Source organism: Lynx canadensis, chromosome C2 (assembly GCF_007474595.2).
Source record: "Lynx canadensis isolate LIC74 chromosome C2, mLynCan4.pri.v2, whole genome shotgun sequence".
Taxonomy (NCBI): domain Eukaryota; kingdom Metazoa; phylum Chordata; class Mammalia; order Carnivora; family Felidae; genus Lynx; species Lynx canadensis.
In genome coordinates, this window is record NC_044311.2 from 158,635,945 (window position 1) to 158,660,912 (window position 24,968).

Sequence of the window (24,968 nt, forward strand, 5' to 3'; positions counted from 1 at the left end):
AGTAACAGATGGACAGTGTGTCCTTTGAACTGAGCCGGGGAGGGACAGTCATGGGAGATGGTGGTGTAGAGAGGATGGTGTAGAGAGTTTTCAGGAGTGTTCCCGAATCTGCCATCCCCTTAGGAGGGCGGCCAGCTATATGGGGGTAGAGGGGGTGTGCCTGGAAGGCAGGCACCACCCCCCACCCCAAACCCAGCCTCAGCCAGAGCAGACTCTCCACTTAGACTCCTCTGGAGAGCTCACCTGAGGAGAAGGTGTGCAGCTGAAAAGTTAGGAGATGCCAGAGTGGACGATGTATAACTTCCCCTTCCAGCTGCAGGAGCAGCATTCCAAGTTCTGATCGTGAGTGTCCAACAAGTATCACATCATAGTGTGACTTTATCTCACCTAGTAATGTTTAAAAGCATTCTTGCATTAAATGTCTGCTATGTTTATTTTTTTATTTTTAATTTTTTTAAAACAGCAGTCCGAGCAAATCTTTTATTATGTCATTTAAAAAAAAATGTTTTTTTAACGTTGATTCATTTTTGAGAGACAGAGACAGAGCATGAGCAGGGAAGGGGCAGAGAGAGGAAGACAGAGAATCCAAAGCAGGCTCCAAGCTCTGAGCTGTCAGCACAGAGCCTGACGTGGGGCTCAAACTCACGAACCGCAAGATCATGACCTGAGCTGAAGTCAGATGCTCAACCGACTGAGCCACCCAGGCGCCCCTATTATGTCATTTTTTTAAAAAAGTAATTTCTACACTCAATGTGGGGCTTGAACTCACAACTCTGAGGTCAAGAGTCAGGTGTTACACCGGGCAAGCTGGGTGAGCCAGCCTTGCTGTTTTTAAAAGGTTTATTATCTATTTACACATTTATGTAATACAGACTTGTTAGGCAAGAGCCATATTTTTATGGAAGAATCTTATCCTTCTCTGTGATGTTGCTGTCTGTTTACTTGATTGTCTTAGATGCATGTTCAGCTAAATGAGATTATTTATTTATTTATTAATTAAAAAAATTTTTTTTAATGTTTATTTTTGAGAGAGAGACAGAGAGAGACAGAGACAGAGACAGAGAGAGAGAAGAGAGAGAGGCAGGGAGGGGCAGAGAGAGAGGGAGATACAGAATCCGAAGCAGGCTCCAGGCTCTGAGCTGTCAGCACAGGAGCCTGATACGGGGCTCAAACTCAAGGTGAGATCATGACCTGGGCCCAAGTTGGACATTTAACCGACTGAGCCACCCAGGCACCCGTAAATGAGATAAGCTATTGAGGACTGGAGAGAGTATATGGCAGACACTTGCATGGAGCGACGACTCTGACCTTGGGGAAGAGCAACGTGGCCAGCTGCAAAATCCAGTCTGAAGGTCTTTTAAGAGTCAGAGACTGTTGAGTGTGGATGACCACTTCTTGTTTAATTTTCTTTCTAATTTTGAATATTTCAAACATACAGAAAAGTTGACAGAATCATGATATGCACACCCATGTACCTGCTGCTTGATTTTTCAAAAAGTGAAGATTTTTGTCATATTAGCTTCAGATTTTTTACAAAGAACCATTAAGAGGGTGTGGAAGCCACACTCATGTGATTCTATTCCCCTTCTGCTAGCTTCTCTCCTGCACTTGGTGTTTTATTTTACCGCATTTCCATATATCCTTGAGCAATCTATGGTGCTATTTTGCATGTTTTAAATGATCTATATGAGTCCTTCTGAAACTTGCTTTTAATCTCAACACTATGTTTTTAGAATTATGGCAATGATTATGTTAATACAGGTAACTGACTCATTCTAACTAACTGCTTTCTGGCGTTGTTTTATATGATTATACCATGGTGTATCAATTTTTTCCCCGAGTATATGTTTTTTAAATTAGTAAACTATTTTTAGAGCAGTTCACAGCGAAACTGAGTGGCAAGTGCAGAGTGCCCATACGCTGCTTGTCCTCCACACGGTGCACAGCCTCCCCCATTTTGACCACCCCACAGAGTGTACAATTGTTCTGTCATTGAATGTGCACCGACACGTCATCACCCAGGCTCCCCGAGTTTCCTTCTGGTGTTGTAGACCCTGTAGGTTGTGACATATGTTTAGTGACATATATCCACCACTTATCATGCAGTCCTGAGTGTGTTTTTTGAAAGAAATAGAGGATGAACTGTCTGCACACTGGCACTGGCACTGCCCCGTAGTCCACGTGGAGAAGGGTCCCCGGGGGAGGCGTCAAGGCCTCGGTCTAGGAGCTCAGATGCAAGCCAGCATGGGGAAGAGCTCGGGAAAAGAGGGCAGTGGAGCGTGCCTTCAGACCTGGCCAGGCCCGGAGGGTGGCGGTTGGCAGACGGTGTAGGGGTCGAAGTGGACTCAGTGCTGGAGTAAGTGGATCCAGGGGGATCAAGGCAGGCTTGCTCTGCATCCGACTATCAGCCTGTTCTGGCCACAGCTTCTGTCATATTCTGTGGGTCGATGTGCGCCTGCTAGACCACAGTCGTACGGTTTCTCTGTGTGGCCGCTTTGTTAGGGTACATCTGGCATTGTGGACCTGGATGTGTTTGCTCTTCCCAAAGTGGCTCAGGGAGTACGCGTGTTCCTCTTCTGAAGGGCATAGCAGTTTTAAAGATTCGTGTATATTTTTTATTGGTCACACATTGTAATGCATTTGTTGGTGGTACCCCCCCACCCCATCATGTCCTAATAGTTGGAACCTGTGAACATTACTATATTTGGAAAAAGAGTCTTTGCAGATATGACTAACTTGATCTTGAGATGAGTTACCTGGATTTTTTTGGATGGAATTGACATACCATCAAAAGTGTCTTTTTAAAAATTTTTTTTTATGTTTTTATTTTTGAGACAGAGAGAGAGAGACAGTGAGAGTAGGGGAGGGGCAGAGAGAGACGGGAGACAGAATCCGAAGCAGGCTCCAGGCTCTGAGCTGTCAGCGCAGAGCCCGACGTGGGGCTCAAACTCACAAACTGCAAGATCATGACCTGGGCCAAAGTCAGATGCCCAACTGACTAAGCCACCCAGGCGCCCCTCAAAAGTGTCTTTAGAAGAGAGAGGCAGAGGGGGATTGGATGCACACAGAGGAGGAGAGGCGGATGGGCTTCAAGGCAGAGACTGGAGTGATGTGGCCCCAACTCAGGGCATGCTGGCATTCAAGCTGGAAGAGTCTTCAGTCTTAAGCTGGGAGACTTCTCTCCCGGAGCCTTAAGAGGTAGTGTGGCTCTTTTGTCACCTTCATTTGGGCTCAGTGAAACTGATTTTGGACTTCTGACCTCCAGAACTGTGAGTGAGTGAATTTTTCTTATTTTAAGCCACCACCAAGTTTGTGGTAATTTGTTATAGCGGCTTCAGTAATGAATCCACTCACCTCAAGGTCTGCAATATACTTAGGGGAGAGAATATTTTCTTTTGCTATTTGTTCCTTATTACCTCTTTGTGAATTGTATTGCAGGTCATTTTTGTTTTTTCCTTTATGGTTAGTAATCTTTGTGTCATATTTAAGAGTTCTTTCCCTACCTCATGGTCATGAAGATATTTTTTTATATTATTTTTAAGAGCTTTATTGATCTTTCACATTTAGATGCATAATCTACCTGGAGCTGAGTTTTGTGAGAAAAGAGTCATTTCATTTCTGTTTCGTGTGGATATTCAGTTGACCCAGCACATTTATGTGCTTTTCCCCACTGCTTTCCACTGATTGCTGCTCCGTTGCTCTCCTTGTTCATTTTAGCCTTCCTGCCTCTCTGTACTGTAGCGTAACGGTGAGGCTCCGTGTCTGGGAAAGTCTGCCCCTTTTAGTTTTCAAGTTTGACTTGCTGATCTTGGCCCTTTGCATTTTCCATGTACGTTTTAGCATCAGCCTGTCTATTTCTACACACACGCACACACACACACACACACCCTGCAAGAGTTTTAATTATAATTACTCAGACTCTTAAGGATCTATTTGGACAGAAATGATATCTTTACAGTATTGAGTGCTCAGATTCACAGATGTGCTATATCCCTTCATTTCTTTAGGTCTTTTAAACTTTACCTCAACAGTGCTTTTAGTTTCTGTTTAGTAGTCTTATGTATCTTTTGTGAAATTTATTCCTGGATTTGGGATACAGTGTTTTTCAGGCATAGAATTAACTTAAAAAAATTTTTTTTAAATGTTTATTTATTTTTGAGAGAGAGAGAGAAACAGAGTGAGCGGGGAAGGGGCAGAGAGAGAGGGAGACACAGAATCGGAAGCAGGCTCCGGGCTCTAAGCTGTCAGCACAGAGCCCAACGTGGGGCTCGAACTCACGGACCGCGAGATCGTGACCTGAGCCGAAGTGGGATGCTTAACCAACTAAGCCACCCAGGCGCACTGCCCCCCCCCCTTTTTTTTTTAAACACAATCTTGCTTTTTAATTCCTTGAACATGTTGATTATGGTTGTTTTAAAACTCCATTATGTGGCTTTCTTGTCTGTATCTTCCTATTATCTATTGGTTTTCATGGCTTGTAGTCACAGCTTCCTGTTGTCTATAGGCCAGAGACACTGTAGGCGTAGCAATGACTTGTGACTCTAGATGTTTCTGTGTTTCTGCATAAAGGGTTTACTTTTGCTTCTTGCACGTGAATGGGATGGGGTGCGTACAGTCCAAGATCACGTTAATCCAGACATGGAGAGAATGATTTGAAACTAGCTCTTGACCCTGTGAAGGCTACTCTTATTTCCAGTTCATACCCAAGAGTGTGGTCTCTCCAAATCTCAAATGACTGAGAGTGTTTGTGGGCCTCCTCCTCCTTGGCGAGTGCTCAGTTCCGTGAGTCTGTCAAAGCTCTGCTTAGCTTAGCCACTTGGTTGCTACTTTTTAAATTGTCAGACCCCTCCAGGGGAAAAGTTGGCCTCCAGTTCTTCACTTCTTTGTTAGTGCTTTGGTATCTTCCAACAGTTTTTGAAAACATTTTTTGATTCAGTCTTTCTTGTTGTTTTCATTGGGAAAGTTGGTTTGAGCCCCCGTCTGCCACTGCCATTAAATAGAATTCGTGTGTGTCTGTGTGTGTGTGTGTATAAATGTAAATATACATACAAATATATATATATATATTTTGAGTTTAATCAACTTATTTTCTGTAGTTTATTAAAAACTTTACAGAGAGAAAAGAAAATAATATTTATTAAACAACACCTGGAAAGCTTGTTTTTAATCACATACGAGAGAATAGACACTCCATCCCTACTATGGAGGCATATTTAATGAATGCTCTTCAACGTTGACCATAAATAATTTTTTTTTTTTTCAAATTTTTTTTTCAACGTTTTTATTTATTTTTGGGACAGAGAGAGACAGAGCATGAATTGGGGAGGGGCAGAGAGAGAGGGAGACACAGAATCGGAAACAGGCTCCAGGCTCTGAGCCATCAGCCCAGAGCCTGACGCGGGGCTCGAACTCACGGACCGCGAGATCGTGACCTGGCTGAAGTCGGACGCTTAACCGACTGCGCCACCCAGGCGCCCCATGACCATAAATAATTTAAACTCTGCAGTCAGGTTCTGCTGTTGTGCACTAGATCTGTGTATTTAAGACTATTGTTTAGGAAACTTTTAAGACTTGCAGAGTGAAATTCCCACCTGCTTATATTGAGTTCAGGAACCACTATTAACCAACACGTGGTACCAACAAACAAAATATTAATCTTTAGGTTTTCTAACAGATTTTCTCTACCTCTTTTCCTGGGTCACAGGCTCTGGCCTGCCTGGTTTTCCCTGTAGAGGTCTGTCTGGAAGTTCTACAGTGATCAGGTGTGGAGCCCTGTGTGCCTACCATCCCTCTTTTTGTTGCTTCTTTGCCTTCTTCCCTTTGGTCACTTCCAGCAGGTCGTGTCCAGTCCAGCAGCAGTTGTGAACATGCACAGCTGTGATAGCACAGATATCCCTGCCTTGGGAGCTTGAGTAGGCATGTATGGCCTGGACTGGGCCGCAGTAGACTCTTGGACCCCTTCTTTGGGGACACAGTAGGGGCCAATACCCTTTCTAAAGGAATGAACACTGTCTAGCTCACTTGGGTCCAAGGTCTCTGGTAAGCATCTGATCTCTGGTTGGCGCTGAACTTGAAGTGGTCAAGGCAGCCTACTGAAGGGCCGTTTGGGCCAGATTGGATTCTGCCTGGGCTCTGAGGCTCCTGCCTATCGTGCCCTGCCCTGTACGGCTGCTCCTTCCTCGGTCACACTTGGTCTGTATCGATTACCCAGCTGCTGCCTGCCTGAAGCACTTTTTTATGTCAGATGTTCCTCTCAGGCTTTGGGGCTCTGATTTGTAACTGGTGACTTCTCTTTTGCCTACCTCACAGGTAGGTACCTGAGGAAGGTTCTAGTGGGGGCACCCCTTGCCTGTCTCGCCATCCCTTCCGTCCCTGTAGCCCCTCCTATGGTACACATGTATTTGTTTGTTTTTTTTATTTTTAATTAGCATACAGTCGAGTAGATTTTTTTCTTTTCACGTACAGCTCTGTGAATCTTCACACCCTACAGATTCATGTCAACCACCATGATAATCAGGATACAGAACAGCTCCATCACCCCCAGGTATGCCTCATGCTATCCCTATTCAGTCACCCCTTCCCACCCTTAATGCCTAGTAACCACTAATCTGCTCTTCATCCCTGTGGGTTTTGTCTGTTGAAGAATGTCATACAGTGTGTAACCTTTTGAGACTGGCTTATTTCACTTAGCATATTTTTGAGATTCATCAACATTTTTGTATATGTCAACAGTCTGTTCCTTTTTATTACAGAGTAATATTACTTGCTATGGTTATACCATGGTCTTTTTATCCGTTCATTTGACAATTGGGCTGTTTCCAGTTTGGGGTGATTATGAATAAAGTTGCTGTAAACGTGTATACAGGTTTTTGCATGAACATAAGTGTTTTTATTTCTCGAGGGTAGATAGCTAAGAGTAGAATTGCTGGGTCCTATGTTGAGTATATGTTTAACTTTATAAAAAACTTCCAAACTGTTCTCCAGAGTGGCTGTACCATTTACATACCTACCAGCCATATATAATAGTTCTATTGTTCCACATCCTTGTCAGCACTTGATTCCATTAGTATTTTTTATTTTAGCCATTCTAATAGGTGTAGCGTGGTATCTCATCATGGTTTTAGTTTGAATTTCCCTAATAGAAGGAAAACGATAAGAGCAGAAATCAATGAAATTGAAAACAGAAAAACAATAGAGAAAAATCAATGAAACCAAAAAACCAGTTCTTTAAAAAGATGATAAAATTGATAAACCTCCAAGAATAGACAAGACACAAATTACCTGTATCAAGAATGAAAGGGGAGGATATTACCATAGATCCCACAGACATTAAAAGGATAATAAAGGAATCCTATTAACAGCCCTACACACATTCAACAACTTAGATGAAGTGTACAATTTCCTGAAAATCACAGACTACTGACCAAAACTTATCCAAAGAGACAAATAACCTGAATAGTCCTATAACAAATTGAATTCATAAGTTAAAAACCCTCTGGTTTCTTCATATGTAAGAAGCTTGAAAGTTGCCACTCAATCTTGACAAGTAAAAAGCTGAACAGATTGAAAAATCTGCAGCTTTTCTTGGATCTGTCAGAAAGGGGAAGATACAGGCGAACCACAGCTTCCAAGACTGGAGAGACAGGTGAATACAGGTCGTCAGCTCCCCAGAACAGAGCTTCAGTGATCAGAAGCCATCATGGGAACTAGTGCTGGAAGCCTGGTGTGGACAACTCTGAGAGTTAAAATCTCCAGGGAGACTCATTCATAAGGGAGTCCACACAACATTGCAAAATTTACCTCCAGGAGCTTGACCAGTTTCCCACAGTAAATACGGGAGAAAAATCCCTTCAGGCTTTTGGCAGGGGAAGGGAGTGGGGAGCGTTGGGGGGCCGGGGGTGGGGGTGGGGAAGGGTCGTTTGAAATACTCTTAAGCACTTTGTTCACAACAAAGTCTGCCTTCAGGGGGAAACCAGTTAACCAAAGCCTACCTGCTGAGGTATTATCAGAACCTTTAAAGCAAGGAAAGTTATTAGGGAAAGAGGGATTACATAATGTAAAGGGGTCATTAACGGTTTTCTCCATTAAAAACATGACAGTTTTTCATGTGTGTATACCTCACAATGGACATCGAACTCTGTGAGGCAAAAAATGAATAGAATTGCAAAGAAAAATAGATGAATCCACTATCATAGCTGGAGACTTCAACATCCCTCTGTCAGAAAAGGACAGATCCAGCAAACAAAATCAGTAAAGACACACTTGAATTCAAACAATATCATCTATCTGCTGGATAATGGATATCTGTAGACTGTTTCATCCAACAACAGCAGAATACAGTTTCTTTTCAAGCCCACATGAAGCATTCACCAAGGTAGATCACATTCTGGGCCATAAAACACATCTTCACACATTTAAAAGAATAGAAATCATACAGTGTTGCTCTCAAACCACAACAGAATTAAATTAGAAATCAATAACAGAGAGAACTCAAATTATGTGCACCTGGGTGACTCAGTCGGTTAAGCGTCTGACTCTTGGTTTCGGCTCAGTTCATGATCTCATGGTTTTGTGAGTTCAAGCCCCACCTCGGGCTCCGTGCTGGCAGCACAGAGCCTGCTTGGGATTCTTTCTCTCCCTCTCTCTCTGCCCCTGCCCTCACACTGTCTCTGTCTCTCTCAAAATAAATAAACTTTTTTTAAAAAAGTGTAGAGATTAAACAACATACTTCTAAATAACACAGGTCAAAAGAGAAATTCAAGAGAAATTCTAAAATATTTTGAACTAAATGAAAATAAAAATACAACTTATCAAAATTTGTGGGATGCAGCAAAAGCAGTGTTTAAAGGGAAACGTATACATTGAACACACACACACACACACACACACACACAAATATATTATTTTTTAAAGTTTATTTGGCGGGGGGGGGGGGGAAGGAGCAGAGAGACAGAGAATCCCAAGCAGGCTCTATACTGTCAGCACAGAGCCCAACATGGTGGGGGCGGGCTCCAATCCATGAACTGTAAGATCATGACCTGAGCCTAGATCAAGAGTCAAATGCTTAACTGACTGAGCCACCCAGGGGTCCCTATATATATCATTTATATGTGGAATCTAACAAAACAAAACAAACCAGAGCTCATAGATAACAGAGAACAGACTGGTGGTATTTGGACGCTGCTAAGAAAACAGATCTTAAAAGTTTTCCTCACAAGAAAAAAATGATAAATCTGTCGTGATGACTGACTAGAGTTGTGTTCATTTCACAATATATACAAGTATCAAATCACATTGTACACCTGAAGCTTTAATATGATGTTATATGTCAATTATATCTGTTTAAAAAATCAATAACCCAAGTTTCCTTCTTAGGAAACTATAAAAGGAAGAGCAAATTAAAGCAAAACTAAATAGAATAAAAGAGATAATTAGAGCAGAAATAAATGAACCAAACCCCAGAAGTCAATGGAAAAGCTGGTTCTTTGTAAATCAGTGAAATTAATAAGTCTTTAGCTAGACTAATTACAAAAGAGAGGACACATGGGGTGCTTCGGTGGCTCAGTTGGTTAAGCATCCAACTGTTGGTTTCAGCTCAGGTCATGATCTCATGGTTTTGTGGGGTTGAGTCCTGCATTGAGCTCTGTGCTGGTGGTGTGGAGCCTGCTTGGGATTCTCTGTCTCCGTCTCTCTCTGCCCCTCCCCTGATCATACTGTCTCTGTCTCTCAAAATAAATAAACTTCAAAAAATTTTTTAAAAAGGACACAAATTACTAATGTCAGAAATGAAAGGAAAATCATACTGATCTTTGGATATTAAAAGGACAATAAAGTGGGGCACCTCGGTGGCTCAGTTGGTTGAGCATCCAACTTCGGCTCGGGTCATGATCTCACAGTTCCTGAGTTCTAGCCCTACATTGGGCTCTGTGCTGACAGCTTGGAGCCTGGAGCCTGCTTTGGATTCTGTGTCTCCCTCTCTCTCTGCCCCTCCCCTTTTCATGCTCTGTCTCTCTCTCTCCCCCTCTTAAAAATAAATAAGCATTAAAAACATTTAAAAAAAAAGGATAATAAAGGAATACTATGAACAACTCTGTTCCCCTGAATTTGATAACCTAGATGAGAAGGACCAACTCCTTGAAAGATACAGTTTGCCAAACTCACACAAGAAGAAATAGACGATCTGAATAGGCCTATATCTAATAAAGAAATTGAATCAGGGTTGCCTGAGTGGCTCAGTTGGTTAAGTGTCCAACCTCGGCTCAGGTCACGATCTTGGGTTTGAGCCCCATGTCGGGCTCTGTGCTGACAGCTCAGAGCCTGGAGCCTTCACATTGCATGCCTCCCTCTCTCTCTCTCTCTGCCCCTCCCCTGCTCGTGCTCTCTCTCTCTCTCTCTCAAAACTAAATGAACATTAAAGAAAACTATTTAAAAAATAAATTGAATCAGTAATTAATCACCTTTCTGGATTCTACTCCTGAAATAATTATTGCACTATATGCTAACTAACTTGGATGTAAATTAAAAAAAAATAATAATAAAAAAATTATCGCCTTTCAAGATAGAAAGCACTGGGCCCAGATGGGTTCATTGGGGAATTCTACCAAACACTTAAGGAGGAGATAAGAGCCATTCTTCGAAGTCTGTTTCATAGAATGGAAGCAGAGGGAATACTTCATTCTATGAGGCCTGCATTACCCTAATACCAAAACCAGACAAAGACATTACAAGATAAAACTATAGACCAATATCTTTCATGAACATAGATGCAAAAGTCCTCAAAATATTAGCAAATTGAATCCAACAATGTATAAAAAGAATTATATACTATGACCAAGCAGGATTTATCCCAAGTCTGCAAGGCTGGTTCAACATTTGAAAATCAATTAATGGAGTTCATCACAGCAACAGGCTAAAGAAAGAAAATCACATGGTGATATTTGGAAGTTTCTAAGAGAGAAGATCTTAAAAGTTCTCCTCACAAGAAAAAAATTGTAACTCTGTGGTGATGGCTGACTAGAGTTTATTGTGTTCATTTCACAATATGTACAAAGATACAGCAAAAGCAATTGGCAAAAACCAGCACTTATTCAAGATAAAAACTGAGTAAACTGGGAATAGAGGGGGACTTCCTCAACTTGATAAAGCACAATATCTATAAAAAAAAAAACAAAAAACAACCACAGCTGGGTGCCTGGGTGGCTCAGTCGCTTAAGTGTCCAACTCTTGATTTCGGTTCAAGTCATCTTCTCATGGTTCATGGTGAATTGGAGCCCTGTGTCAGGCTCTGCACTGACAGTACAGAGCCTGCTTGGGATTCTCTCTTTCCTTCTCTCTACCCTTCCCCTGCTCACGTTCTCTCTCTCTCTCTCTCTCTCTCTCTCTCTCTCTCTCTCAAATAAATAAACTTTAAAAACTTAACACACACACACACACACACACACACACACACACACACACAGCTAACATCATACTTAATGGGGAGGAGCTCGAAGCTTTCCCTGTAAGAACAGACCTAAGGCAAGGATGACTCCCCTCACCATTCCCTTTTTGACATTGTAGTGGAAGTTCTAGCTAATGCGATGAGAAAAGGAAATAAAAGGTATACAGGTTGGGAAGGAAAAAATAAAATGGTCTTTGTTCATAGATAACATGGTTGTCTATGTAGAACATGGAGGGGTTCCTGGTTGGCTCAGTCAGTGGAGCATGCAACTCCTGACTTCAGGGCTGTGAGTTCCAGCCCCACCTTCTGGGTGTAGAGATTATTTAAAATCTTAAAAAAAAAAATTTTAAGGGGGAAATTAAAACAAAAAAATCCAAAAGGATTAACAAGCCTTCCACCCCCCACCAAAAAAAAAAAAACCCTGGAACTAATAGACAGTTGTAGCCAGGTTCATGATACAAGGTCAGTATGTGGAAAGCCCATGACTTTCCTATATACCATCATGGAACAAGTGGAGTTTAAAATTAAGGGGTGTCTGGGTGACTCATTCAGTTGGTTAAGCATCCAACTTCAGCTCAGGTCATGATCTGAGGGTTTGTGGGTTTGAGCCCTGTGTTGGGCTCTGTGCTGACAGGTCAGATGGAGCCTGGAGCCTGCTTCAGATTCTGTGTCTCCCTCTCTCTCTGCCCTTCCCCACCGTCTCAAAAATAAATAAACATGAAAAAAACAAGACAAAAAACCCCCCACAATACTATTTACATGAGCACCCCTCAAATCAAATACTTAAGTATAAAACAAAATATGTATAAAATCTATGTGAAGAAAACTACAAAACACTGATAAAGAAGAACTAAATAAGTGGAGAGATAGTCTGTGTTCACGGACAGGAAGACAATATTGTGAAGATGTCAGTTCTTCCCAAGTTGATCAATAGATTGAATGTAATCTCCAAATACCAGTTTATGGGGCATCTGGTTGGCTCAGTCCGTTTAGCATCTGACTTCAACTCAGGTCATGATCTCACAGTTCATGAGTTCAAGCCCCATATCAAGCTCTCTGCTGTCAACACAGAACCCACTTCAGATCCTCTCCCTTTCTCTTTGCCCTTCCCCTGCGTGCTGTCTCTCTCTCTCTCTCTCTCTCTCTCTCTCTCTGTCTCAAAAAAAAAAAAATTAAAAAGAATACCAGCAAATTTGTCTCTTCTTACAAACTTTAGAACCAGTTTGTCAATAGCCACAAAAGACCCAGAATAGCCAACACATGGAGGAGATGAACAAAGTTGGAAGACGGACACTATCTGACTTCGGGACTCACTGTAAAGCTACAGTGATCAAGACAGTGTGGTGTTGACAACAGATTAGACAAATTCTGTTCTCAATGGAGAACAGAGAAGCCAGAAATAGGCCCATATAAATATAGCCAATTAATCTTTGACAGAAGAGCAAAGTCCGTACAGTGGAGCAACAATGGTCTTTCCAACAAATGGTGCCGGAACAACTGGACATCCATATGCAAAGAAAAGGAACCTTGCACCCCTCACAAGAATTAACTGAAAATGGATTTCATGCCTAAATGTAAAAATGCAGAACTGGAAAACTAGTTGATAGAAGATAGGAGAAACACTAGGTGAGCTTGGGTATGGTGATGACTTTTTGGATATGACACCGAAGGCACAATCCATGAAATAAATAATTGAAAAGATACACTCTGTTAAAATTAAAAACTGCTCTGCAAAAGCCGGGGTTAAGAAGGGAAGACAGGCCATTGTTTACAAAAAACACATCTGATAAAGGACTATTACCCAAAACATACAAAGAATTCTTCAAACTCAACAGTAAGGAAACAAACAATCTGATTGAAAAATGGTCCAAAGACCTTAACAGACCCCTCACCAGAGAAGACATAGAGATGGGAAATAAGCATATGAAAAGATGCTCCACATTCATATGTCATCTGGGAAGTGCCAATTCAAACAATAATGAGATACCACTACCTACCTATGAGAATGGCCACAATTTAGAATACTGACAACACTAATCGCAAGGATGTGGAGCAACACAACACAGGCTCTGTGGAGCAACAGGAATGCTCATTCACTGCTGGTGGGAAAACAGAGCGATGCAACCACCTTGGAAGACAGTTTGGTGGTTTCTTACAAGACTAAACATGCTCTTACCATACGACCCAGTAATCGCATTCTTTGGTATTTACCCAAAGGAAATGAAAACATGTCCATACAAAAACCTGCACACAGTTGTTTGCAGAAGGTTTATTCATAATTTCCAAAATTTGGAAGCAACCAGGATGCCCTTCAGTAGGTAAACAGATAAATAAACTGGTTCATCCACCCAATGGAATATTATTCAACAAAAGAAATGAGCTGTCAAGCCAAGAAAAGACATGGAAGAAACTTAAATGCATATTACTAAATGAAGTCAATATGAAAGGTTACTGTATGATTAAAACTATATGACATTCCAGAAAACTGTGGAGACAGTAGAAGGATCAGTGGTTGCCTGGGGCTGAGGGGTGGGGGAAGGGATGAATAGCAGAGCACAGAGGATTTTTAGAGCAGTGAAAATACTCTAGGACATCATAATGATGGATATATATTATTATACATTTGTCCAAACCCACAGAACGTACACCAAGAGTGAACCATAACTAAACTGTGGACTTTGGGTGATTATTACGTATCCATATAGTTCATCAGTTGAAATCATGTACTACCCTGATGGAAGATGTTCAGAATGTGGGGAGGGGTGCATGTGTCAGGGCAGGGGGTCTAGGATAGGATACTCTAGATAGGAACTCTATCTTGCCCCCAATTTTGCTGTGAACTTGAAACTGCTTTAAGAAATATATAAAGCTTTAATTAAGCAAAATAAAAGAAGGGGGTGGGGGTGGGGGGAAACAACCTTCTGGAAAGTAAATCTGCACGCCCAGATGGTTTCACTGAGAAATTTTGTCACTTGAAAAAGAAATAAGACCAATTTTATATAGTCTCTCCCATGTATTTTTAACTTTTTATTTTGAGATAATTTTAGTCTCACAAGTTACGGAAATAGTACATAGAATTCATTCACTTTCCTGCAATAACATCTTATATAACCATAGTACATTATCAAACTATTTTCCATATATTCTTAATTATAACTATTGTGCTAAAAAATGTAAAGAGTTCAAAAGTATATGAAGTAAAAAACAAAATATTCCTCACACCTACCCCAAGCTAAATAAATGAATCACTATTAATAATTGGGCATCCCTCCAGATATTTCCTGGAGGAAAATGTACACACCTGGACACATGCATAGTTTTAATTATGCATAGTTTTAATTCCCAGGATTAGATCATTCTTTATGTGTATAGTTTTTCAACTTGCTGCTTTTACTTAATAGGATATCATGAATCTATGTTAAGTGATACCCATCCCTTACCTTCCAAATACCAAGGCATTTTTTTAGGACCAACAGTATTCTGCAGTGATGATTTATGGCAGTATATTTAATTCTTTTCTTTCTTTCTTTCTTTCTTTCTTTCTTTCTTTCTTTCTTTCTTTCTTTCTTTCTTTCTTTCCTTTTGATGAAAGATTAAGTTGTCTCCCATTATTTGCTGTTATATGTAATGTGCATTGCCTATCCTTGTTGCTGTGACCTTAAGGAATTGTTGAATGATTTTGAGAATAGGCTTTTAGAGAGTGTGGTTGGAGAAGTGTCTGGGTGGCTCAGTCAGTTAAGCATCCAACTCTTGATTTCGGCTCGGGTGCTGATCTCACAGTTTGTGGGTTCAAGCCCCACATTGGGCTCTGTGCTGACAGTGTGGAGCCTACTTGGGATTCTCTGTCTCCCTCTCTCCCTGCTCGGTCTCTCTCTCTCTCTCTCTCTCTTTTTCTCTCAAAATAAATAAATAAACACTAAAAAAAAAAAAACCTGTGGTTGGGACTTGAAGGTATCATTTGAGATTTTGCATTTGTAATCTTAAGTGACTTTGGCTTGCAGCAATGGAGGTCAACCTGAGCTCTGGCTCAGTATCATACCCCTTCCTGGAGGGCTGGTAAGAACAGCTACCAGCCCACAGACCACGAGAGAAGGATGGGTCCTGGCATTTTCTCCAAGTCCCCCAGGTCCCCCTATTTGAGTCTCTTTTTTATTAGCTTATTAGTTTTGTATCTGCATTCTGTTTTGGAATTCTACCTTGCTCTTTGTGTGGGTAGAAGTGTTGCATTCAGTGGCGTGTTGGGTTAGTGTCTAAGTTGGATGGGTGAAGTATGGTAACTGGTTACACATGAAAATGTGTAGCTGGTTGTGTTCAACTGGTTCACTAAAAAACACGAGACTGCTTTTGTAATATCACAGGCATGAAGCAGGGAGTTAACGTTTAATTTCTGAATGCTCTTTGACACCTTTACCGTGTAAATGTTCCTTTGAAATTGGGACCTAAGAAGGAGCCCTTTCTAGGAAATGAATACTTAATTTTTAAATATCCTGGAAAATCAAATGCTCTGCTTTTAAATAGGGATTTATTAGTTTTAGTTTAGTGTAACAGTATTTAGTTTTCATTTAAGTTTGTCTTAATTACATATTTTCATATATTTCAGAGGAAACATTTTTTAGTAGATACTTCTATAAAAAATACATGCACTTTAAAGTTGTTCATAAATTAAAAATCAATAAGCTGATTTGTACAATCATATCCTGGCCCAGATTGGGGTCTGTGAGTGTCCAGTGAGTGGGTAGGACAAGGACAGTGCACCCCCATGGGCCATGGCAATTCGCAGGGGATTAGGCATGCTCACTGCATCATGGATTGACTCATGTTAAAAATGGAGTGCTTAGCAGGGGAAAAAATAGGCAGAGTGAGATTTGCAGTATAATGCCATTTAGGTAAATTAAAATACAAGGACACAAACTAGTATACATTCTGCAGAACAAATTCAAATTAAGGCTAGTTTTCTGTAGGGGTGGCGGGGGGAATAAGGTGGGGACAGAGGGATAAATAAAGCGCAGAAGAGATAAACAAGACGGGCTCGCCGGGGAGGACTGGACTGAATGAGCTGTGGTTAAAGCAGTGCCCGACCCGCTGGGAACTTGAGGTAACCTGGCCTGGTGCTTCCCTGACCCCAGAATCGTCTTCTGCAGTCAAATGCTCTACCCCTGAGCTATACCCCCTAGAATCGTCTTCTGTAGGATGGTGTATTAATGCCGAGACTCTCAGTGAGTCTTAACTTAGATGTGACACATTCAGTGTTGTTGGGTGTTTTGACACAACAAATTCTGCGGTCAAGAGTTCGTATAGCCTGGTGGCTCAGTCGGTCAAGCGTCCAGGCTCTCTGCTGTCAATGCAGAGCCTGCTTCGGATCCTTTCTCCTTCTCTCTGCCCCTCCCTGACTCTCTCTCTGAAGAGTTCATATACAGAAAATACTTGGTAAAGCATCCCTCAATGATAGCCGCTCATGTCTCCTGATTTCCGCAGCCTGCCCCCATGCTTGTCTGATCGGGACAGGGGCTGGGAGAGTGAGGAGCGGTTACAAAACATTAAAACTTTCCATTGAAGAAAGTCTGTCCAAACAAGATACCAGTGGAAATTGTAATGTACGTTTCTGGTCTAAATAAAATCTCTAAAGCGTGACACATTCACTTTGGGCATGCCAAGTTCTCTCTAGGAAACCGAACGTGCACATAGATCGAGAAGGGTTTCCATGAAGACACACTTCCTGTCTTGTTCCTGGTGGTTTAATTCATTTTTAGGTTGTTCTTCTTTTGGTGATTTGTCAGAACAGCCACACCTGTGCCTGAGTCGTTGCTCAGAGGTGTGCTTTGGCCTGAGACCAGCTCTTCCACAGCACGAACCTGCACAGGAGCCGCTTCGGGATCTTGGTAAAATGCGGGCTCATGTTCGATAGTGTGGCCCAGGAGGCTACTTTTCTTTCTTTCTCTTTTTTTTTTTTTTTAAACTGTAAAAATTTTTATTTTTAAATTTTTTATTAAATTTTTTTAAAGTCTGCATTTCTGACAGGCTCTTAGGGAATACCAAATGCAGTTTTTAAACATTAAAGTATTATTGACCTACAATAAAAGTCTCTCTTCCGGTGTGCAGTTCTAGCAGGTTTTGACCAGCATGTGCTGTCATGGGCCGCCATCACCATCGCAACAGAGCAGTGTCATGAACCCCCAGATTCCCTTGTTCCCCACTGTACTCAGCCGTTTTCTCATGCCCATGTCCTGGCAGCCACTGTCTTCTCTGTCCCTATAGTTTTATCTTTTCCAGACTGTCATACAAATGGAATAATTCAGCATGTAGCCCTTTGAGCCTGGCTTCTTTCCAATGTTCATGTGAACTCTATCCAGATTGTTGTATATGTCAATGGTTTGTTCCTTTTTACTGCTAGTATTCCATTGTATGGATGCATCATACAATGCATTAGTGTTTCAAGGTTCTCCATTATGAATTAATTTTTAATCCAAAAATTTTGGAACTCTGGAGGAGATGTAATTGTCTTTTTCCACTGTCGTTTTAGGTGACATCACTCAAAAAGGGTATGAAAAGAAACGGGCAAAACTGCTTGCACGCTATATCCCGCTTATTCAAGGTAAAGTCAACACACTCAACTGTTTTCTAACCGTCATTTTTCTCACCAAACTTGACTTAAAAATTGATTTTAGAGTTTAACACTGGTATATTTCCTATTTGTTAACTTTTTGTGATAATGGCAATGTTCTGTAACCATTAGCCATGTATGGCTGTTGAGCACTTGAAATATGGCTAGTGTAACCGAGAGACTGAATTTTTAATTTAATTGTAATTAATTAAGCTTAAATAGCAAGAAAGACCCCCAACATGATTTAAAAAAAAAAGGCCCACTAGAAAAATGGGGCTGAAGACTTGAATCACTATGTTGTAAGCAGAAGCCCTACTAGCCAACAAGCAGACAAAAAAATGTTTAACCTCAGCAGTAATCAGAGAAATGTGGATTAGAGCCATAACCTACCTTGGGTTGTTGGAGGGGATTTAAACAGTGGGGTGTGGACAGCTGGTATAGCTGACGAGGGGCAGAGGTGACCAGCAGCTGTCCTTTGGGTGCACACGTGCTTTGGACAGACATTTGCACCTTGTCCTCTCTTCTGTGCACAAGAATGTTTCTTACATCCCTGAAGTGCCAAGAACTCACATGTCCGTCGGCAGAGTCCACCCAGTGGAAAGCTTGAAGACCGACACGCGGCAGCAAGGATGAATCTCATAAACACGATGGGGAGTGAAGGAAACAATCACGAAGGGATACAGGCAGTATAACTTGAAAAAACACGGCAGACCGCGCTGTTGAGGAACTCTTGTGTAGTTGGTAAAGACAAGGGAGTGGTTTGCACCGAAGTCAGCCCCCCATGTCATCGTGGTGTGAGGTGGTTGTGCAGGGGCTCCGAAGGCGCTCGAGTGTTTCTTTCCTTCCCAGGGCAGTTTTCACGTCGGTTTTCTCCTGTGTGATAATTTGTAAACTGAACACATCCTTTATACTGTCTGTGTCAGCATGATATATTTTAAAATAAATCAACAATAAAAAGAGGACGAGGAGGCTCATTATGTACTGACTTGCATTAATCCAAAACAAAAGAAAAGCAAACTCTGAGTAAAACTGGAATTGAAGGGAACCGTTAAAAGTGTTTTTAAGCCCATGTGACAAACGTCACCAGCAACTGTCAGACTAGGTGACACAACCGTAGCATCCCCAGCCCAAGCAGGGTGAGAAAGCATTACTCACCATGCCTGTTCTGATGCCACTCTGCTCTGGTGGCCACTGCCACTGCAGTGTGACAGGAGAACAGGCAGGATGAATATTGGAGACAGTCATCTGCACTTAGAGATGGTATTGTTTCGTTCCTTGGAAACACGGGTGACTGCTTACTTACCCGTTAGAGTTAGTAAGAGTTTTTGGTCTGATAGAAGACAGATGTGCAAGGATCAATAGCTTTTATCTGGCAATATTTTAATGAAAAAATTTACATTTATAATGGCAATAAACTGTCAAATGCTTATTAATACATTTAGCAAGAAAGCCACAGAACCTATATTAGGATCGTAAAATCCATTTGAAAGAAATAGCCAAGACCCTAAAATATGAAGAAAGATACCAATTTCCTAAATAGAAAAAGTTAGTATCCTAAAATGTCAGTTTGCAAATTAATCTGTGAACGTTATGTAGTCCAGTCTGAATACCGCTGGCTGATTTTTAAAATTTCCAAACCTGGGATTGGAAATAATAACCCATTTGAAGGAGAAAAGTTCTGAGAGTAGGTAAATACATCGTTGAAAAAGAACCCTAGTGAGAAAGGACCGGCCTTCAGGGTGGTAAACGGACTGTGTGCACGTACAGTCACTGCAAGAGGGTGTTGGGTGTTCGGGGCAGAAGAGCCAGTGAGCGGAAGGGTGGGCGGTCTGGAAGTGCTGCAGGGAGCGCGGGGAGGAGGCCGCACCTTACAGTGGGGACCGGCCCTGTACGGGGCTGGGTTCTTCCTCTCCACCATCAGCCAACAGGAACTTGAGAAGGATAAAAGCTCTAAGTATGTTTGTGATTATAAAATACTATAACATTCAGGAGAATATTTGAGTGACTTCTGAATGGTGTTTATAAGATAGGAGACCTGGAAGTTAGAAAGGAAAAGAAAGTGGGTATGTTTGGTTCCCTAGAAATGAAAATATTTCAGAATGGCTGAGCTGCCACCAGCTGCTCTCAGGGCCCCTGCTCTCAGGTGTGTGCACAGGCCTGGGTCGTGTCCCCAGCAGAGCAGGGCCTCCTGCAGGTTTTCTTCGAGAACTTGTTAGCTGGATGAAATGAATAGAAATTCAAGGAAGAGGCATTGTGGATGGGCAGTAAACATTAAATTATGTTCACCCCACTAACAGGTGTGGAAGTGCAAATTAAAGCAAACCATTTTCCTCCTATGAGATTGGCAAAATTCTAAAAAAACATTTTTAGCACCCAGGGCTGAAAAGGATGTGAGGAAATAGCACTTTCGTGCATTGCTTATGGGCATGTATATTGCTGTAACTTTTTTAGAAAATTATTTCTTGGTACCTGTAAAAATTAAAAATGTACTGCTTTCTCGTGTGATCACTTCACATTGGGTTTGTATCTTTGTGGAATAAATGAATCTATCTCAAAGAATAAAAACACCCATATTTTGGAATGCAAGCATAAGGATGTCCATATGCATGTATATGACTTTGCGACATGCCTGTTTGTAATCCATAATGCACAAGGCTCTGTGTATTCTCCATCACGAACTTGAGAGTAATTTTATCGAGTCACAAGAACAAAATGCCAGTCACAGTGCTGACCAGTGTTATCCTACGTGTGTATGTGTTTGTATATGCTCAGATTTTGAAGAGCTTAAACACTGACTTCCAGAAGGAGTTGTCCCATCGTCTAGCTCTGTGTAACTAGCCACCCCATAATGTAGCACCTGAGCAGCAGTGGTGATGTCTATTCTGCCCACACATCTACAGTTTGGCCTGGTGGTGGTGCTGAGTCCCGAGCCACCATGTTCCCTGCTGTCCTTGCACGTGTCCTCGTGGTGTGTTGTCTCAGCGAATCTCCAGGTCACGCAGAGTTGCTCTGCCACACTGTGTCCAGCAGTGGGTTAGAGACAGGGACAAGTGGCCTCTTTTCAGGAGGTGATAAGGGCTGGAGGAGTCCACAGGGCTGGAATGCCTGCTGGCTATTTTTATGAGACGTCTTGAGCTAGAGAATAAATCTAAACTTACTACTTTGATGATCATGACAGAAGGCTTTGCTTTGTGCTGTTCTCAAATATCAGCCAATTAGAGCTCAAACAACACCATGGATTCTGTTTCATGACCTTGTGTACTTGGGCCCCGTCCCTTTACTCCCCATACTGTGTCCTCAGGACCTGTGTGGTCAGGGGCTGTGGGCCTGGCAGCAGTGTAGCACGTCGTCCAGGTGTTGGGTTTGGAGACAGCGAGCAGACGTCACAGGCTGAGGTTGTCAGTGCCTGAGGTTTCTGTACCTCGTGCTCCCTGACACTCACTATTACGTGCACCCCTCACTTCTCCACTGTCCCACGTTTCTGCCTGTGTCCAAGGGCGACTGGTTATGCCCCAGTGACTGCTTAGTGGGATGTTTCTTACTGAGTTGGTTGACATCATGGATAGTGCCAGGAAAAGTGACACACAGGCCTTTGCAGATTCAGGAAATGTTTATGATGCAGAAACATTCTTTTAAAGGACCTTCCCAAGAGAATCTGCCCTAAGTGGCTGCATGTGTTGTGCTGATGGTCTCGGGGATGATGTGTGATGGTCACCCTTTTTGGGGATGGTGGACAGTGAGGCAGGGAAGGCTGGGCACTTTTGGGAGAGAGAGCCAGAAGTGGACATTCATGGTTCTGTCCCTGACCTCCAGATACAGGGCTTCTGGACTTCAAGGGCCACCACAGGGTGCATGTGCTCAGATTGTTATTTTTGGTAAGGTGCATGCTATGTAGTAACATAGGAGGAATATGTGCTGTTTTAAATGGATTTTTCCATCACCAGAGAAGCAAATTGTTTACACAAGATATTCCTACAAAATTGTGTTGCAGGAGTAGATCCATCCCTACAAGCCGAGAATAGGATCCCAGGTCCCTCACAAACCACAGCTGCAGCGCCCAAACAGCAGAAGCCACGGCCTACCAACTCACGGGACGAGCGCTTCCGGTCAGGTAGGGACCAGAGGGGGCAGGCGTCAACGAGTGGACCGGCTTTCAGTCCTTTGTTCTTTGCTGTAAATGTTCTTTGCTCTGCTGAAGAAATTATTTTCACTTGAATGATGATTCACCACATCATGATATTTTTCAAGAGAAAAATTAACCTTCACACAACCACAGTATCTCTTTACATTTTTTTTTAATGTTTATTTTTGACAGAGAGAGAGAGAGAGAGAGAGCAAGAGAATGAGGGGGAGGGGCAGAGAGAGAGGGAGACACAGATCCGAAGCAGGATCTCACAGACCACGAGATCATGACCTGAGCCGAAGTCTGACGCCCAACAGACTGAGCCACCCAGGCGCCCCCAGCCGCAGTATCTCTTAATGTAACCTGCAAGATAGGTGCTCTAAAATCTCTGGAGAAATGTCCTCCCCTCTCCCCCCCACCCCCATTAGTATAATTTCTTTAAACGTTTTTGTCCATTTTTCTACCTCGAGCTTGGGGCTGGTCGGTATTAGTAATTTTTGTACATTAGGGAGCGGCTTTTACTGTAGGTGTTTTTAATTTTTTTTTTCTTTTTCTAATTTTGGAGATTTTCTTCTAACTAGATTTCTGCCACTCTGTCAGTATTTTTATGAATATTTAAATTTGTCTATGATATTTTATTTGAATTATCAGATCACGCATTGAAAAAATTAATGTTTTCAGTTGTAGGTTACATGTCAGTAAATTTTGGGTACTTTGCTTCACCTGTTTACACCCATTGTGTGATCGTATATTTCCTTTCCATTTAAGCTCTTTTGGTAAGCCTTTTTATTTTTTTATTTTTTAATAAAGAAAAACTTTCAACAGAGATAAAGAAATGGCCCCCGTTTTAAGAATATCTAAGAAAAATATTAAGATTTTAAATATTATGTTGGGGCACCTGGGTGGCTCAGTCAGTTAAGCGTCTGACTTCAGCTCAGGCCGTGATCTCACGGTTTGTGAGTTCAAGCCCCACATCGGGCTCTGTGCTGACCGCTCAGAGCCTGGAGCTTGCCTCGGGTCCTGTATCTCCCTCTCTCTCTGCCTCTCCCCTGTTCATGCTCTGTCTCTCTCTGTCTCAAAAATAAATAAACATTAAAAAAAATTATAAAAAAATATTATGTTAACATGGGAGTGTGATGAAGTGACTTGAGAAACTTTTGATAAATTTCTTACTAATTTAATGTATATTTAAAAAACTTTGTCACACTGTTAATATTTTCTGATGATATAAACAATACATGTGATATGCAATATAATAATCAGGTTTAAGGAAAAAGTAAAATCACTTGGACTCTGGATCCTGAGACAACCATTGTCAGCATCTCACTGAGCACCATTGCCTTCAGCCCTGAGTGCACACACTTGCACACACATGCACTCACAAATACACACACACAGATACTCACGCACACACAGGCACCTGTATGCAGATACTTGCACACACATGCAGATACACGCACACAGATCGTCACATGTGCATGCAGGTGCCTGCACACAGATACTTGCACGCGCATGTAGATACGCATATGTACATACAGATACTTGCCTACGCATGCAGATACATGCACGTACATGCGGATACTCACAGATGTTTGCACACACACACAGATACCTGCTTGTGCAGATACTCACGCACAAATACTTGTACACACATGCAGAGACCCACATGTGCACACAGATACTTGCACGTGCACTCACATACCAGCATGAAGATACTTGCAGGTGCACACAGATATGTGTATGCAAATACTCGCACATGCATGCAGATAGTCACACGCACATGCAGATACTTGCATGTGCATGTGGATAGTGACATGCACATGCAGGCACCTGCACGCAGATATCTGCACATGCACACAGATATTCACATGCAGATACTTGCACACATACTTGCATATGCACACAGATACTTGCACATGCGTGCAGATACTTGCACATGCACACAAATACTCGCACGCAGATACCTGCACATGCACACAGATACCTGCATGTACACCCTACAGATACTCACACGCAAATAGATACCCACACGTGCATGCAGATACTCGCACACAGATACCTGCATGTGTATACAGATACTTGCACATGCATGCATGCGCTCCGTGAATCAGGTTGCAGTAAAGGCCCCCTTCCTCTCCCTGTCTTCCTTATTTCTCTGCTCCCCCATCCTCTGCTCCCTGTCTGTTTCCATGTGACTGATGTTAATAAACTGTATATTCTAGTTGTAATTCCAGTTCTAATTCTTTATTTTCTGAATCTAAGACCTTTATCATTGCTAATATTTTATCCAAGGCTTTGTCTTGTCTTTGCATTCTCTTCAAGTGGCTTTTGAAGAACAGAAGTTTTTAATCTTTAAAAAATTTCTCATTTTCTTTTTTTTCTGAGTTTTATATATTTATTTAATTTATTTATTGTTTAATTTACAACCAAATTAGTGAGCATATAGTGCATCAAAGATTTCAGGAGTAGATTCCTTAGTGCCCCTTACCCATTTAGCCCATCCTCCCTCCCACAATCCCTCCAGCAACCCTCAGTTTGTTCTCCATATTTATGAGTCTCTGCTGTTTTCTCCCCCTCCCTGTTTTTATAGTATTTTTGCTTCCCTTCCCTTACATTCATCTGTTTAGTATCTTAAATTCCTCATATGACTGAACTCATATGGTATTTGTCTTTCTCTGACTGACTCATTTCACTTAGCATAGTACCCTCCAGTTCCATCCACATAGTTGCAAATGGTCCCCCTCCCTGTTTTTCTATTATTTTTCTCTTCCCTTATGTTCATCTGTTTTGTCTCTTAAAGACCT

General features: G+C 41.9%; 1 protein-coding gene across 2 annotated transcripts in view; it reads left to right on the forward strand.

Annotated features, from left to right (window-relative positions):
• DIP2A (disco interacting protein 2 homolog A) overlaps window positions 1–24,968 on the forward strand; it is a 119,448-nt gene that overhangs the window by 16,308 nt on the left and 78,172 nt on the right. For both annotated transcript variants that reach the window (XM_030330702.1, XM_030330705.1), the window contains exons 2-3: window positions 17,961–18,032; window positions 22,033–22,152. In XM_030330702.1, the coding sequence (XP_030186562.1) occupies window positions 17,961–18,032; window positions 22,033–22,152 (192 nt within the window). The remainder of the gene's footprint in view (window positions 1–17,960; window positions 18,033–22,032; window positions 22,153–24,968) is intronic.